The following is an 18,447-nucleotide window of genomic DNA, read 5'->3' on the forward strand; positions in this document are numbered from 1 at the left end:
AAGGGACTTGCCCAAAATCTCACAACTAATTTAGTGGAGATTCAAAATTAGAACTGTCTTCTTACTCCAAACTCAATTGGTACTTTATCTGACAAGGTTATTACCTTTCCTTTTCTCCTACCCATCCCCAAAGCAGGTTCATTGGCAGCAAAATGAAAAATAAAAAGCCAGTCCTTTTTTCTCTTCCCACCAGGCCCCTCCATTCCAATTAACACCTAAGTCCAGAGCCCCTTCCTCAGTTCTTCATCCTGTACCTAATGAAAAGAGCTGCCGTCATTGATTGGGAGCTGGAGAAATCCCTTTTCCTGCTCCCTGCAGGGGATTCCCTGCTCAAGTGAGAAAAGAGGTTGATTTCTACTATTGATTCTATATTTAAGTTATAGTATCCTACCACTTGTACATCATTTATCTTTCTTTTTGATGTGGCTATGTAACTTATTTTTTAGAAACAAAAATATATTTTATTTTTCCAATTATATACTTTGGTAGTTTTTCAATATTCACACATTTGCAAATTTATAAATTACATATTTTTCTACCACCTTCCTTTCCATCCTCCTTCCCCTTGGCAGCAAAGATTTTGGCAAAAGTTTCAACATTATTTTTCTAAAGAAATATAGGCCTTGTTCAAAAAAATCGATGGAATTTTGAAATACTAGTCTATAAAGTGGAGTCTGTATAGATATTAAAATTAGTGGAAATGAGAATCAACCAACCAACCAGCAAGTTCTTATTCAGTGCTTACTATTGGCAGGTATTGTGCCAGTCTTTCTACCAAGGCATCATATACATGAATAATTTGAAAAATGGCTGGTTCTAGTTCATAGAGCCAGGAAAAGTTGAGTTTAAGTCATTCTGGTTGGATGACTTCCAATAAACTATTTAAATTATTTAACTTCTCATTAGTTCCTAAAAGTTCTCTAAATTCTAAGTTGCAGAACAGATACCAGTCTGCATTGGTAGCAGCTATTTCTCATCTGAGAGTTCGCCATTATTGAAATTATGATTATGATTTTTATTTTCTCTGATTTTTTTGCACATATAACTTCAAGTCTGTTATGCATAATTTTATATTCCTTTTAAATAAATATTAAAGTTATTATATAACATTTTCCCCTTCCCTCTATTTTTTCTCTTTTCTACCCTGCCCTAGAAATGGCTACCATTATACACAAATATGTATAAAAATGTAAAACTATTCTATATAGATATATATTGCTATTTATCAGTCCATAGCATCATTCTTCTTATGTTTTTTGAAGTTAATTTGGGTATTTATACTATTCAAAATGACTTATTTGTTCAAAATTTTTCTTAAAACATTGCTTTTATTGGCTACAATAAGGTTCTGTTCATCTTTCATTATTTTGTGCAAGGCTATCCATTTTTTATACAAAATTTCTTAACAGCACAGTAGTGTGATATTTAAAAAATTATGAATTAATACATAGTATCATTCCTGTCTCTATTGTAACCAAGGTTAAAGAGGATGGTTACCACACACACATCACATCTTTGTTAACTCTCAGGTTTATTTCTTAGACCATCAAGTTCCTAATGAAATAGCTTTCTGATCAATTAAGTATTTACATTAATGGAACCTAAAATGGTTATAGCCCTTATAATAGCCTGCCCAGCACTTAGAAAACAAAAATAAAGAGAAAATCAAATAAAGGATTTTCTATAAATGAGATGTTTCCTAAGAGAATATTGTGCGGCATGTTGAATTTGTTGCTAGTGCTAGGAACATCTACGTTTGAATCACACCTCTGATACTTGTTAAATATGAAACCATAGGCAAATTATTTAACTTCTTTGATCCTCAAGCAATTCTTAAAGTTTTGATACTGAGATAAAGGTAGTGATGTGATCCAAAGTGATTTCTGTTGGAGGAAGAATTCCCATACTGGTAAAATTGAATGTTGGCATATAAAGGCGAATGGGTTTTAAAAGTATCATCATTTTACCTTGCATAATATATTTTACTTAGTAAGTTCTTAGTAAATGTTTGATGAATTATATTTTAAAATATATTTTTATTGATATTTTTTTGTTTTAACATCATTTAGATATCCACTGGTATCCTTATCTACACCCACCCTACCCCTCAGCTCCCAGCTATCTTCCGTAACATTTTCTTTAATGAAGAAGAAAAAAATTCAGCAATACCAATGACTACATTTAAAAAACATGCTATATGCAGTGTTCCAATCCTGTGATTTCCTCCCACCACACACACGCACACACACACACACACACACACTGTCTTTGCAAAGAAATAGAGTGACATAATTTCTCCTATCTTTTCTTTGGAGCTAAGTTTCTTGTTCTTGATAATTTTGCAATATTTATTTCATTATGATGAAATTTTATGATAGTTGTATGTTCTGTTTAAGTTGTACTCCTCATTTATATTGTTTCTTGACTCTACTGTCTTCCCTTCATATCAGTTCATTATGTGTTGAACTATTAACCAGATATTCCTCAAGTATACTTTTACAAGGGTCTGTCACAAATCATCCTGTCACCAATCATTTCCCCCTTCAACAGTTTAATTTTCAGAGCATCTGACCTTCCATTAAAGTACAAAAATACTGTGAAAATGGGGGATCAGGATTCATTGGAATTTTGCATCTCAAGAAAGAATGGGGGGACACATGGGAGAGGCACAGTGGCTCTTTATTGCCTGGGAATAACATCCAGGCAGGCATGATCAGTATCTGGGAGAAAAATTTGAAAGAACCAAGGAAAGAAATGTCCTCCTCAGCCCAGGGCAGTATAAGGAAATCCTTTTTTGACTCTCTAATGCCTTTCCCTCATGAGAAATAGAATGACAGAATTTGAGAATTGGAAAGGACTTCACAGACCATCGAAATCTAATCCACACACCAAGGGCTTCCCATCATTATATACTACACATGTAATTGTCCACTCTCTATTTGAAGACTTCTAAGAAAGGAAAACCTTTTTTCTTCACTTGGACAATTCTAATTGTTAGGACATTTCCCCTAACATTAAGGCTAAATTGTTCCCTTCTACTCATTGTCCTCAAGTACCATTGTGACGTTGTAGTTCTGGCAAAGGATTCAATGGTTCATAGATGAAGGGGCAGCAGGGATAAAGGAATGATTTCTTTAGAAGTAGAGCCTAAAACATATGTGTAAACTGAAGAAAAGGTGCAGACAAAAGGGAGAAACTCATTATGAGAACAAGATCCTGAAGTGAGAGGGATAAGATGTGTTGGATGAATGATAAGAAGGATGAATGATAGATAGATAGATAGATAGATAGATAGATAGATAGATAGATAGATAGATAGAGGCATGATAGATGGATGAATAACACATTTATTAAGAATTTGCTATATGCTAGACACTGTGCTATACATGTTATAAGTAAAAGTAAGCAAAAACCCCTGCCCTCAAAGAGCTAACATCCTAAGGAAGGGGGAGGGGAATAAAAGAGCTGTAAAGAAAGGTAGGAAATGATAGGTTCAAAAGAGATGGCATGGATGGAGACATCCCAAAAGTACTGGGAAGGCCTGGACCCAGACAAGATAAGGTCAAAGATGGGCTTTCAAAGCCCTGGATTGGCTCCTGGGGCAGTTTAATGTTCCAATAAGGAGGAAGTATAGGATATTTGTAGGAGCATATAAAAGGAACAGTTCTTGCTTAAGAGATGAGAATGAAGAAGAGAAAGAACCAGGATTCAGAGAGTTTGAGCAGAAGAGAAGACCCATTGAGAAAACTTACTTGGGGTGACTTCCATTGTTTTAGTAAAAAAAAATGGAAAGAAGTACTTTTGAGAATGAGGAAAGCAGAATTGAGTTAGAGGTTTAAAGAGAACAGAAAAAGTGAGATAAGAAAATGAATATTACAAGACATTCAATCAGGACTCATTTAAGCCCTTTCTGAGGCTGAACCCTAGATATCTGAGGCTGAGTTGCCCAAAGTAAAGAATGCTTGAAATGAGTGAAAGCTTTCTGGTTGCAGATCTCAGTTCTGCCATGAACTCTACCTGTGTGTATACTTGAGGACTTCACTTCATCTCTGGAAGTCTCAGTTTCTTGGTCTTATAAAGTTATTGGATTGGGCTAAATGAGCTCCATAACATGTCTATGTTCTAAATTTATGATCTAAGAGTCAATAAGAGATAAATATAAGGATTCCTGGGCACCAGTGATAAATCACCTGAGGTGAAATGTGACCTCTAGCAAGTTACTTAACCTCTTTGTCTTCCTCACCCATAAAATGAATGGTTGAACTAAATGATCTCTAAGGTCCCTTCAAGGGAGACCAACTATCTATGTATCAGAGAATCTTTACTGATCTAACAAAAGAGGAATCTCAGAGACATCTAGTCCAGAACCCTCATGTTACAAATAAAAAATCATGACACCTCTCCAAATTTATACATCCATTAAGTGGCTGGATTCAGCTCCTCTGACTCACAAGTTTTGTCCTTTCTACTGTATATGTTAAATGCACATTTGAACAGGTGTGGGATAAAATAGATTCTGTGACATATGGTTTAATTCTGGACCCCCAAGGAGAAAAATCTTTAAAGGGCCTGCTTATGTCTCATTAAATGTTGCATAAACAAATCATTACACCCTCCATCTATCCCCACAGTTCCAGAGCTGTTCCAGTTACCCTTTCTCTAATAGCTATCTCTTCTGACTAATAGAAGACATCACATTGAAACAATAAGAAATTCAGAGATATGTCCAACTAGCTTTTTTCAAAAATCAAGTAGTAATGCTTTTGTCCAAATGACAAATTTTAATTTAAGTGTACTTTTCCCTTCAATAGGGATGGAGAAGGCAGAAGGACGAGAGGGAAAGAATGCAATGTCATTTTCTTTAATGAACTTGTAGGAGCAGTAACTCATCTCAGTCTATTATAATTCTCAAAGTTGCTTAGCTCTTATACTCAATAACACATCAAGAGTATGAAGCCTTCATTTGGGGTAATTGCTAATTAAAATCATCTTTTGGGTCTATCCCTGATGGGGGAAGTTTATTCGAAATTACCATTTAAATCTGGAGAACTGACCAGGCAGAAGAGGAAGATGAATAATTTCCAAGGAACAGCCAGGTGGCCCCTTAGTGCATAGGGCACTAGTTTGGAGTCAAAAACACCTGAGTTCAAATCCAGCCTCTGCTACTAGAGAGTTGAGTGACCCAAGGCAAGTTACTTTAACTTCTGTTGACCTCGGTTTCTTCATCTATAAAATGGAGGTGATGATAGGTTTGCTGTGAGAATCAAATGCCATGTTTGTAAAGTGCTTAGACTATGCCTGCCCCATAGTAAGCACCATTTAAGGGTTAGTTAAAATATTAACTATTATAATTAACGATTGAGAAATTGTCCCTGATATGTTTCATTGGGTAAAAATTAATTTCAGAATTTTAATATAGGGTTTTTAGAACCCTCAATTTGACAGATTCTTGTTTCAGAGGGAGCTAAGTAGTTAGTACAATGAATAGAAGACCGAACTTGGAGTCAGGATGACTTGACTCAGATTCTGCCTTGGATTATTTACTAGCTGTATGACCTTGGAAAAGTCACTGAACCTTAGCTTCACTTTACTTTTATGTAAAATGGGGATAAATACCCCCTACCTCAAAGACTTATTGTGAGGATCAAATGAGATATATAGCTTTGCGAACCTTAAAATAAATGTCAATTATTATGTTACGGTTGAAAAACAAAACAGCTTATTTTTTTAAATGTATTTTTCTTCCTGGTACACCCACTGTTGTTGGTCCTTGTCTCTCTATCTCACCAATCTATGTTGAATGAGGTCCCCTTATGATTACAAAGAGAGTGAAGTACAGGATCAATGACTACCAGTAGCTCCCCTAGGTTGTTATGAGCCTAGAAAGCACAATTTGTACCTGGTCATTAATGAATAAATAGGCCAAATTGTTGCATAAGTGAATTATTAACCAAAATGGGCACCTTAGCCTCCATTAAATATGCTCTTCCAATGCTTCATTGAGTCAAGGACATGACTCTGGATTCTCAAGAAGTTATGCCAATAAAGATGTTGATATAGACCTGATAACAGGTTGTGTATCATTAAGAGAAGCCTATCACCAGAAGCGTAGCTGATGGTAGTAGATAATTTGTTTTCAATCATGACAACTCACAGAGACCTTTTAAAAAGAGTAGAGGGATATGATTTCTCAGTGAAAAGAAAACTCATAGTTCCTTGAAATTAGTAATATATGGGAGAGGGCAAAGCAATGTAAAAAGGACATTGACTCTAAAATTAGATGATTTGGGTCGAAATACCATTTCTGGTTATTCTTTACCATGTAGCCTTAGGTAAGTCATTTATCTTCTCCCTGGGCTTCAGTTTCCTCCCTATAAAAGTATTAGCCTCTTAGGTGCTTCTAGCTCTAAATTTCTAATCTTATGGTCTTATCTCTTTTAGAGAGATACAGAGATTACTTTAACCCACTGTTGTACTATGAGTGGAAGCCACTAAATCACACTAATCCCTTGCATGCGGCATCCTAAATTTGATGTGTATCTGGATGGTGGGAAATATTCCTTTTGACACTCCAAGCATTGAGCAACTTATTTATACTGACAGGCTCTGTAGAACCTGAAAAAAAGATGAGTGGAAAAGACAAAGTGTGCCATAGCTGGTGATTTGCCCTTGAATGCTGGAAGAGAAGTCTATCTAATTTGGAACCAAAGGGTTGGATGACTTTGAAGTTAGAGTAATGGGAACATGCTTGTTCTGCAAATTATCCTGGCAAGTAAATTTGGGTTTCCATTGTCCTTGCTCAGAACTGATCATAAGTATTTAAAATTGAGCATACATACATGGGAAAAGGAGGAGGGAGAAGGCTGAACCCAAGGGAATTATTCTTCTAAAGGGTTATAGAAATTAAAATGTTAGTTTACTTGGATCCATCTGTGACCTTAGGGTTTGCAGTATTCTCTCCACTTGTATAATTGATAACCCCCCCCAATAACTTACTCTTTGCAGTTCTTTTTCATGTTTAAACCCATGTCTTTTATCAGTGGGGGGGGGTAGAATCTACCTATTTAAAAAACGATTTGATATTCCTCATTTTTCTATAATTACTGATCAACTAATAGATCAATAATTATTTATTAAGCAATTAACCATCTACCAGGCAGTTAGATGCTTATGACAAAATAACACAAATAGGGATACAAAAATCAAAATAATAATAGTGAGATACAGAATTTGGTTTTGTTATGTTTTATAGATTGTATTGCATGTTATCGCATTTGATTTTTACAAGTCTGTGATGTAGGTACTCTTATTACTACCAGTGAGGTGGTGGTGAGGGGACTAAAACTGAAAAAGATTTAATTTCTGGCCCAGAGCCAAGTAAGTATTTGGACAGAATTTGAACTCAAGTCTTCTTAAACCTGAAGTCCACTGTTTTATCCACTCTACCCCTCAGCTACCAAAAAAACAAAACTGTCCCTATTTTTATGGAACTTGGAATCAAACTGAAATGAAAGGTAATGGTAGCTGGTCTTAGGAAGAACTGGACACCTCTGACACTTACTCAAAGTGTGACAATGAACATTGGTCCTGAGGCTTTCTGGGTTTCAGGCAACTAAGACTTATCAACTGAATTGTAGGAAAATCAATATGTCAGTTGAATGGAGAATGGACTAGAGTGGGGATAGATTTGAGGCAGAGTGACTGACTGGCAGAGTAGTCCAGAAGAGAAGTAATGAGAGCCAGTACTGGAATGGTGACAGTATTAGAGGTGGGGGGGAGGAGACACTTATGAGAGATATTAGGAAGGTAAAATCAACAGGCCTTGGCAACAGATTGACTGGAGGTAGGAAGGAGAGTTTGAGGAGTTGATGATGACACTTAGGCTATGATCCCATGTGATTGGGAAGATGGTGGTGCCCTCCACAGTAAAAGCAAAGGGCCCAAGGGGAGGATCATGAGTTCAGTTTTAAAGATATTGAATTTAAAACATCTATAATATAGTTAGTTGGAGATGTCCAGTAGCTAGTTGGAGATATGAATCTAGAGATCAGGAGAGAGTTTTCGGCTGGATAAGAAGAATCAGGGGGACATCATGGTTCCTGGGCATGACATGGATGAAGATTTATACTTAATCATAGGAGTATTACTGGGAGCAAGGGATTAGTGGATAAAGCTTACTGAATAAATCAAACCTTATTCTTTCTAGTCATGCCCATGCATGTACAAAGGTTATCAGCAATCATCCCGAGTTTGAAGAATAGGGCAGGACAGAACATACAATTTTAGGTAACTTCTAAAATTACTTAATATAATGAACAGGGGGATAATCAAGAGATAATATGACCAAGAAAAAAGAAAGTAATGTTTATTCATTTGATTCCAAACACTCTGGAACAGGAGGCTTCCTCTCCCTTCCACCCATCCACCCACCCACTTTCATTCCTCTTCTGCCCTGAATTCCAGAAAACATATAGACCAGACAACAGTCATGTTTATCCATTCATACAGGAATACAATGTGCATTGAACCCTGTATTTTAAGGGAATTTTATATAAAATTATAACATTGAAATGGGCCATGTGCTGGAAGGAAGATCAGCTGCTTGATAAATCTTTTCATTTCACTATTATTTGTAGAAATAAGCTAACCTCAAGAAGTTTTCCCAGAGGCCATGGGCAGTCACATGAAGCTTAACAATTTACTCATTGTACTTTCTGCTAAACCCTAGTTTTGGCAGCGTTTTGCATCCGTGTTCTTTGTTCTTGTGCTTTGTTGAGCTTTATTTCAAACAGCTAGATCATTTGTACTCATGGTATATTTTCTTAGGTCTTGAAACATTATCCACAGTGGCATGGTCCAATTCCCTGAACTGTCCATGTGTCTGTCTCTAAGGTAATAGATGGTGAACTGACATACACAACAACTTTTATTTTATTTATATAGTATTTTTCTGAAGTCTGAGTGCACTTGGGGGAAGTGGTGCTTCCTGGAGGGTGAGAAGTCAACTTTCTATCAATCCTAAATGGTTTCCTCTGGGGGAAGGCTATAATTGCTGGGTAGTACAAAGAGTGGAGGACCATGTATATTTCTGTACAGAAGTGGGGCCCATTGCAGAGAGAAGATTTGTCTTAACTGTTTTAGATTTAGGTGTAAACTCTTTGTGAGTTGGTTGAAATAAAGGCTTTTCTATTTATAATCATTAGATTTACCAGCTCTAATGCTTGCATAGGAACTGACGGCTTCTTTCACATTTTCTCTAGAGATAAATACAAACTATAACATGAATGTATGCATGTATGAATATCTATGAAAACAAATCTATTTTCATATAAAACCAGGATTTGGAGAGTTTCATTCCATAGGATGAGTACCTTGTTTGTCCAAAGCTGTTCAGATCCTTGCCTGGGCAGTTGGTCTAGCTCAGCTTAAAACAAGTTTCACTAATTGGTAGTTTCTGTTTAGGAGTAGCTCCTTAAATTGAAGTACAATCATTGAAATTCACTGAATTAAAAAAAAAACCTTAGAAATCACCTTATCCTTTGGAGTAATTTTAGCAGAGAATACAATGGAAAAAATGGGATTTTTGTTTGTTTAAACTTCACTTCACAGTTGTCTTCTATGGCAATTCCTGAGGTCTGGGACTAGGCTGTTTTAAAGCTTGATATTCTAGAGCCTAGCCTTTTTGTGCTTTGCACATATTAAACACTTAGTAAATGTTTGATAATTTAATTTCACTTAATGACTGTTGTTCTATTTTAGAGATTAAATAAAGTATTTCTTCAATCATTTTGTAATAATAATAGCTATAATTTATTGAAGTTTGAGATTTGTAAAACACTTTAAAATATTATCCCTAACAGCCTGGAAAGTAGGTACTCTTATTATCCTCACTGTGCAAAGAAGGAAAGTAGATCAAGAGACTTGCCTAGAGCCACACAGCTGATGAGTATCTGGGGCCAGATTTTTAACTCGGGTCTATCCTGACCAAGTCTACTGTCTATCTAACATGCCACTTACCACTGCCTTTCTGTTTCTTCTTTAAGATGGAATAGAAGTTCTTTGAAGGTCTCTAGTAATTCTTCTGTATCATCAGAGCACACATCACAGTGTTACAGGATATCACTAATTTAGTAAATGACTTAAGAGGCAAATAATGTGTTCTTTTAGCCATAGTTTCTTTTTCTGTCAAATGAAAAATTTGAACTAAGTGCTCTCTCCATTTGACTTCATAAAAATTCAGCAGGATGTCATAGTTAACTGGATATGGGAAATATTAAGGGAGTATGAAGAATTGATGATGATTCCAAGGTTGTAAAGCTGGCTGGCTGTTTGGCAGGATTGGGGAAAGAAGGAAGGTGAGAAGAAAGGAGTTGAAAGAAAATATTCTAAATTCTGTTTTGGGTCATGTTGATTTTGAGATGTCTATAGGATATTCACTTTTAAATGTCCAATGAGCAGTTGGTGATAGCACTCTGATCCATCCCTTCCTCACTTCATGGCTAGACTATTATAACAGCCCGCTGGTTGGTCCCTCTGCCTCAAGTCTCTCTCCACTGACATCTATCCTTTGCTCAGCTATCAGATTGATCTTTACAGGTCACAGGTCTGACTCCATCACCCTTCAATTCAATACACTTCAGTTAATTCCCATTATTACTAAGATTAATTATAAAATCATCTGTCTGGCTTTTAAAGCCCTTCATAAATGGGTCTCTTCCCAGCTTTCCAGTCTTCTTATACCTAACTCCCCACCATGAAAGCAGTGAGGCTGACCTCCTTTCTGTTCCTCACATCCCACACTTTCCCAACTGTGCATTTTCACTGGTTGCTCTCCATACTTGGAATTCTCCTCCCTCTTATTTCTGGATTCTTAAGCTTCCTATAATCTCAGCTAAAGTTCTTCCTTCTCCATGAAGTAGAGGCAACAAGTGTAGATAGCCTTTTATGGTGTTTTTGGCTATGAAAGAGAAGAGAGAGAGAGAGAGAGAGAGAGAGAGAGAGAGAGAGAGAGAGAGAGAGAGAGAGTAATAACCTAAAGGGATATAGGTAGGGTCAAGCAAACGTTTATTGCAAATATGGTAATGTTATGTTGTAGGCAGGAAAGAAAGAACCAGTAGAGAGAGTGATTTAAGATAGAGGGGATGAGAGGAGCATGATTATAAGTGTAAACTGTTAGAGGAGAGGAGAGGAATGAAGCCCTGAATAGGGGGAAGGCCTGATGAGAAGAGAGAAAAATTGGAAATGATCTCAGGGTTCTTGAGATATAGAATTAGGGAATCATTTCTTAATAAAGTACATGGGTTAGTCCTTTACTGAGTGGGAAGTGAGACTTGAGGAGGAAGAAGAGATTTGGAAAACCACTTATGATAGAGTAAATTAGGAAAGAATAAAAGGATTGCTTCAGTAGGGCCCATATTTTTAGTGGCCCTAGACAATAATATTCTGGTGTTGAGATCCTCCAGCTCTGGTTAGAAACATATGAATAAGACCAGAGAAGGCAGATGATAGGTTTGGCATTTGGCAGGGGTCAAGATTGGAAAGTGAGGAGAATGAAATGACTGCCTAGGAGAGGAGTGGGGGTTCGGAGACTAGAAGTCATGATGGAAATGAAGGAAATGTTTAGGAAGAGTAAGAAACAGTGTGAGTTGGAAAGAATATATTGTGATTAGATGCTGGTGGGATCCATGGAGAAAGAGTGATGAATTTAGAGCCAAAAGAACATGGATTAAAATCCTGCCTTTCTCATTACTTATGATCCTGGGCAAACCACTCAATCTCTAAGGGCCTCAGTTTCCTCTTCTAAAAAATGAAGGGACTTTTAGAAAGCCTCTAAGATTTATTCAAAGTCTAAAATTATGATCCTGTGTTTCTTTCATAATGTGTTCATTGCTAGATAGAGAAATTTCAGAGTTCTTGATCATGTAAGTAAAACCTATAAGGATGATGGTGAGATCAAGGATATGTATATCCATATGAGTGTCTGAGTTGGAGTGTAAATGTTAGAGGTTTAGGATGTTGATGAATTGGGAGATCAGGATCCTTAAAGGACGTAGAGGTAGGTATAGTCCTCAAGCATAAAGGGAAGGAGTTGGGATAGCTAGAGACTTCAAACAAGATTCTGAACTCTTTGGAAAAGGAGAGGGGAGTGCCCTGGAACTTTTAAATAATTGCTAAAGGTCTGAATAGTTAGATATCCAGTTGATAAGACATACAGAGGAGGAACAGTTGCAGAATTGATGGAGGTAGAGATCTGGAAGTAGAAGTAGATATGCTCCTCCTGAGGACTAGTGTGACTAGTCCTAGCTAGGGTATCCAGGTATAGACAACACATATTATCCCTAAGAGGAACAGGTGCATATGTCCCCCTGAGGGTGTATGGATACAGACAAGCAGCACATTGACACCTAAAGTATGCTTCCTGTTTCTCAAACTCTGAACCACTTTATTGATCCAGAGCCAGCATTCTTCACAGTCTTTCCTTAATGATCATTGGGCTCACCCTGGCTTTGTTTCTGCCACCACCCTTCCTGACATTGCTTATACTCTGGTTTATCCGGTTGGTACCTCCTTATGAAAGACGTGGTAGCTTAATTCCTGTGGGCTTTGGTACTTAACCACGAAATAATGGACCCGGACAATTAAAGTGATCATAAGCAATTCAAGAGACAAGGAAATGCAGCACTTAAGAAGCTTCCCATGTGTATGTGCAAATATAAACAGTATAAACAGTGCATCTAAATCATGATTTTATTTTTCTATATTCTAGCCATTTGGTGACAAATAAATTGTCTCCAGCCTAAAGCAACAGCAACAATAAAGTTGCCTGTAGAGCATAATACAGTGCAGTTGCAACTCAGTAAAATGTACAAGGTGGTTTATTGTCAATCAGTTCAATACTTAGTTTGAATCATAAATTAGCACCAGCAGAGTATTCATAGTCGAGGCATTCTTTGTTGCAAACAATCTGTGAATTAAACAATCTTTTTCACATGTGCCATTTGAAAACCAAAGCTGGTTATGAGGGGAAATAATCAGTTTACCCAGGGAAATCATGGAATTGAGATGAAAATCGTATCATAAGGCCTCACAAGAGATGGCATGTCGTTGCAGAACAATAACTGTGTTTTTGGTTCAAAGCAACTACAGACATTACTAGAACATAATAGGAGAATTGTTCCCTGCCTATGGTTTGGGGTTTTTTTGTGGCAGGTTTTTTGCTAATATAAAAAAATTTATTTTTTTAAATATATTTTTATTTATTTTGTTAAATATTTTCCAATTTAATGTGAAAATAATTTTACCATACATTTTTTAAAATTCTGAGTTACAAATTCTTTTCTTCCCTTTTACCCCACCCCTTGAGAAGCCAAAAAAGTATAAAAAATTAATAGTGAAAAATAGACTAACTTTTAATAGATTAGACTCTTGAAATATCTTGTCTTCTTCCTCAGAATAAGCCCATCTCAAATAGTTACACCTTCACTACCACCCATTTCTATTTTTGATATGCATGCTTGTAGGAGAGACAGGATGATGTGGTATCATAAATGAAGAACTGGATTCAGGGTCAGAAAAAAAAGTCTGGGTTCAGATTGCATCTATGACATATTTAATGAATCCTATGAATTGACTTCATGAAGGCTTTCAGCCTTTACCTTCTCCCTTCAGCCTTTCATCCCCCTTCTCCCACTTGGGAATTCCTCCCAGAAACTCCATTTGAATGAAAAGCCAAGATCATCCCATATGTTTTGTCTCTCCCCATCAAAAGAAGGAAGCTCCCTTTCCTTGGGTGTGTACCCCTTGATACTTAGCAAGGGCATATTAAATGCTTACTGATCAGCAAAGTGACTGTCAGTCCCTTAGGAAATTGAACAATAGTTGCAAAACTACATGAGGAGAGAGAATTTCCCCTATAGAAGTTTCCAACACATTAATGAAATAACAAGTATGGTCCTCAAACACAGAGGCTGTTGAATCCAATCCATCTATAACATAGCTTGTAGATGTCAAACCAGGTCCCGTGGACTTTGGTTAAAAGATTCCAGTAACAAAAGAAATGATTACTCCTTGAGACAGTTCATTCCACTCTAGAAACAGCAGTAATTGTTAGGGAGTTTTCTTACACTGATTTGAAATGTGTCTTACTGTGGCCCCCTGCCCAAGCCCTTACTTCACCCTGATTATTAGATTTTACTCTTCCCAAAGTAGGCATTTTGACCCTTACCTGCTTTGTCATTTTAGCTTTAGGGCCATTGATGGAGAACTGTATTCTTCAAGACATTCAATGTTTCTTTTACTGATCTAAATTTTTAAAAATAATTTTAGTGGTAACTTTTGTTTTCATATCACCTAAATTTCCTCTTGTATCTCTCCTTCCCCTTCCCAGGGGGCCATCTCATATAACATTGCATATTTTTAAAAGAAAAAGAAAAGAAACAAAAAAAAGATCTTGCTTGATCTAATTTTACTCATTTCAAGTGTACATGTTAATAAGGATAATTTGAGCAAAAATAGAAAAAAGGTACTTATTTAGCAGTTTCATGACTTTTAAATGAAAAGCTGAAAGGGAAGCATATCTAATTTAATAAACTATTTTGAGGTTGGAAAGCTGCTTTATGCTCTTACTGGAGGAAAACCACAATTCAGTGCCAAGTGAGGAAGAGTGGAAAAACCCTGCAAGGTCATCGTAAATAATCAAGCCTTTTTAAGCCTTTCCTATCACCCCTGGACACACGATGATAATGCATTGGGCTCAATTTCACTAGAGAACGGAATTTCTAAGTGGATAGAACATGGAAGTTTGAAAGTCATGAGATGTTGAGCCTAATATTATTTTCCCCTACTGAGTGAATTGGGGATCTACAGCCAGAGTTATCCCTTTGGGGTTCCTCATGCACAATAGGGGAGTAATAGGGTGATGCCCACCCATGTTGGGAGATTTTGTGGTTCTAAATGAGACTTGAAAATCTAAATTACCTTTGAAAGCCTGTGGGACACGCTATAAAAACAACAAGAACTGGGAAAGGAAAGAGGAGAATACATTTTAAAGGACTGACCAATCCAGAAGCCTTTCTTAAACTCTTAACAGGTTCCAGACACGGTGCTAGGCTCTAGGGGTAGAAGTCCCCAAATCTTTAAGTGTTCTTGGCCTCAATAAGCTTATAATCTAGTTTTGAAATTTCAAAAATTTGTGATTTCAATAAGGGTAATCCCACCACTAAGGCAGAGAGCAATCTATCCACTTATCAAGAACCTTGGAGCTGTTTTTGGAGCTAAAAAAATTTATAACCCTGCTCAGGAAGCTGGTGACAAGTCTTTTACTTAACCAGGCTTACCCTTCAACAGTAGACATATACTCCCTCATCAGTCCCCTCCTCACAGCTTTTCTGGGACCTCTTACAATTCCTGGAATCCTTTTCAACTCAGATCAAGAATCAGTGCCTACATAGGCCTTTTCCCAGTTCTCCCAGCTGCTAATACTTTTCTCCAGATAGTTATACAACTCACACATGTATGTTCATGTGTGTGTGTGGGGAGTATTTGCCATATTTTATGTATATGTTCACATAGGTTTGTCTAATTGAAGCAGAAGAGGAAACAAGTGATTCCTGCCCAGAAGGGAGGGAAAGAAGGGACCACAAGGCTGGCTTCTCTGTTTTCGTCAGAGAAGGGATACTAGACCAGAATGATCTCTCTCTATCCCTCTTTACCCTTACCCCCACCCCTGTACACACACACTCACATACTTGTGATATGTGGTATAAGTATAGGAGAAATTTTTTTTTCTTGGGATCAAACCATTTTCCTGACTAGCACTAAAAGAGGAGCCCCAAGCTTATTGAAAAGACTTGACTACTTCCCACAATGCTGATTATACATGAAACCATCACAAATAGTAAATAATGAGCAAAACTACTTTTGTCTAAATCAGAGAAGTTATATAGAATATACAGAATGAATCAGCTCTCCCATAGGAATGCTATATCTCACTTGAGGGAAAATTCCCTGAAGTCTCTGGGGAGACAAATTGGAAGTGAAGAACATGTTGAGTCACTAGATTTCTCCTACATCTATCTACTGTATCTCAAAGTTTTTTCCTCTTTCTTATTGGATTTCCACCTGATAAAGGACTGGAGTCATATGTGTCTTGTCTTTAAGCAGGAAGGAAGAAATTCTTAATCAATGTAGAAAGTCTTTTTGCAAATTCTCCAGGCTCAAAGCCAGAGTTACATATGCATGTGTACATACACACACACACTCACAAACTAGCATAGAATGTAAGCTTCTTGAGGGCAAGTTCTGTTTCCATTTTTGTCTATGTATCCTCATTGCCTAAGACATTTGTTTTTTGGTGAACTCATGATTATCATCATTATAGAGATTTACAAGGAAATTCCCTCTACCTATTCCAAAAAGTAGCAATATCTGTTCTTCAGCCTATATATTTTTTTTATCAGTATCTGGGGATACTGAGTGATACTTAGTGACTTGTCCAATAACCCTGTTAGTATGAATTGGATGAAGGACTTTGAACTCAGATCTTCCTGACTCTGGATCTAACTCTATTCCTTATGCCACATTGCTTCTGCCTTGCACCTAGTTGATAGTAAATACACACACACACACACACACACACACACACACACACACAAACACACACACACATATGTTAATCATGTACTAGAATCTGCCGGAGCTTGCTATAATTTGGTGTAGTCTTTGAAAGCCCAGTGTCATTTTCACACCAAGATGTACGGGAGGACTTTTGGTGAGGTTTTAAAAAAATATGTCTGAAAGGCCAGGATGCTGTTTTAAAAACAAAAACCAAAGCCTTATATGTTCTTTTTGTGTTTGGTTTTGGTTTTGTTTTTGCAAGTGACTTGCCCAAGTTTGTACAGCTAGGTAATTCTAAAGTGACTGAGGTCATATTTGAACTCAGGTCCTCCTGACTCCAGGGCTGGTGCTGTATCCACTGTACTACCTAGCTGTCCCTTATATCTTTAAAGCTTTATATCTTTAAAAATAAAATAAAAGAACTTTGTATATTATCAGAGTCCTTTTTTGAAGTTTAATTTATAATTCATGGAATTTGAATTTATAAGTAAGCTCTATATGGTCATATTTTTGAAGAGTTCTCTTTTAAACAATATATATTATGTACATTACTATATTAAAATAAATACTTTTTTGTTCTGTAATCTTTTATAGACTTGTTTAATCAAGAAGTAGCTCCATGGATCAAGGGTAAATGTTCCCTTTGGCCTGCCCTGGACAGCGTCCGGCCAATTAGAAGTTTCCATCATCCAACCACCTCTCTGTGGCCTTACAGAGCAAAGAAAGAAAAATGATTCACCTCAAGAACAGCGTGAGAGCATGCTTCTTGCCTCCTGTGCCCTTCTTAATAAGCCTCTTAGCAACTCTGGCTGCAGCTAAGAATATAACTAACAGCACTTTAAATGGCACAGACATGGTTTGGGGATCCATACCTGTCATTATTGCCCGAGTGGACCATGTGATCGTCAAGGAAGGGAAAAGTGCCTTGATCAACTGTAATGTTCACGGCATCCCTGACCCCCATTTCAAGTGGTATAATTCCAACGGCCACTTGCTGAAGGAAGAAGACGACCAAGAGGGTACAGGAGGAGGTAGGATTGAATGTTGTGTCAAATTGCATGCAATGCAAATGTGGCCTTGAGAGTCAAATCATTGCATGCATGAAAGCTATGCTTACAGTCTCTTTTTATTCTATGGTTTGTCATGAGCCAGAAAATGAGTGGAGAGAGAGAAACAGCACTGACCCTATATACTTGTGAGAGGGACTGGGGTCTCATCTCAACAGGCTTGTTGACCTCTTAGGGCCTCATTTATTACAACTGCAAAATAAGGCAGTTATGTCAGATGCTCCCTATGGTTGCTCTCACCTTCATAAAACTATGATTAGTCTGTGTTTGAAAGCAGCAATTAGTTCACCTTTCATCTGTCATTTAAAATGACAGAGTGTAGATTACTGTAAGGAAGCCCCCTTTCAGCCCCAGATTCCTTTTCTGTGAAGTGAGGGTAAAAACACCTACCAATCAGTTTGTGCAAACAGAAAAACTCTGTACAACCTTAGAGCACCATATGAATTTGAGTCGCTCCTGTTCTTATCCATCACAGCTCATTCCTAGACGCTCTCCTTTGCTATCACATAGGAGTCTTTCCATTCTACGCTATTTGAGACCCAGCTTAAGTTTCTAGACAGCATCTTGTAGAGGATAGGAAGATGCAACAGTCAGAAAGATAGCAGAGGAGAGAGAGTGTTTCTTAATGAGCTAGATTTATTTAGAGCATTTTGTGGAAGAGTTAATGCATGTCCCTTAGCACCCAGGTTGTTTCATGGTGTGACAAAGGCCCTGGGGAGAATTTAGCTCATCAAGCAGGAATCTTCTGCTTTTGTGTGGATAAATC

General features: G+C 37.2%; 1 protein-coding gene across 4 annotated transcripts in view; it reads left to right on the forward strand.

The window, feature by feature from the left end:
• MFAP3L (microfibril associated protein 3 like) overlaps positions 1-18,447 on the forward strand; it is a 95,121-nt gene that overhangs the window by 16,901 nt on the left and 59,773 nt on the right. For all 4 annotated transcript variants that reach the window (XM_074228970.1, XM_074228972.1, XM_074228971.1 and 1 more), the window contains exon 2: positions 17,209-17,645. In XM_074228970.1, coding sequence (XP_074085071.1) covers positions 17,345-17,645 — 301 coding nt within the window. In that variant the 5' untranslated portion in view covers positions 17,209-17,344. The remainder of the gene's footprint in view (positions 1-17,208; positions 17,646-18,447) is intronic.

Source organism: Macrotis lagotis, chromosome 3 (assembly GCF_037893015.1).
Source record: "Macrotis lagotis isolate mMagLag1 chromosome 3, bilby.v1.9.chrom.fasta, whole genome shotgun sequence".
Classification (NCBI taxonomy): domain Eukaryota; kingdom Metazoa; phylum Chordata; class Mammalia; order Peramelemorphia; family Peramelidae; genus Macrotis; species Macrotis lagotis.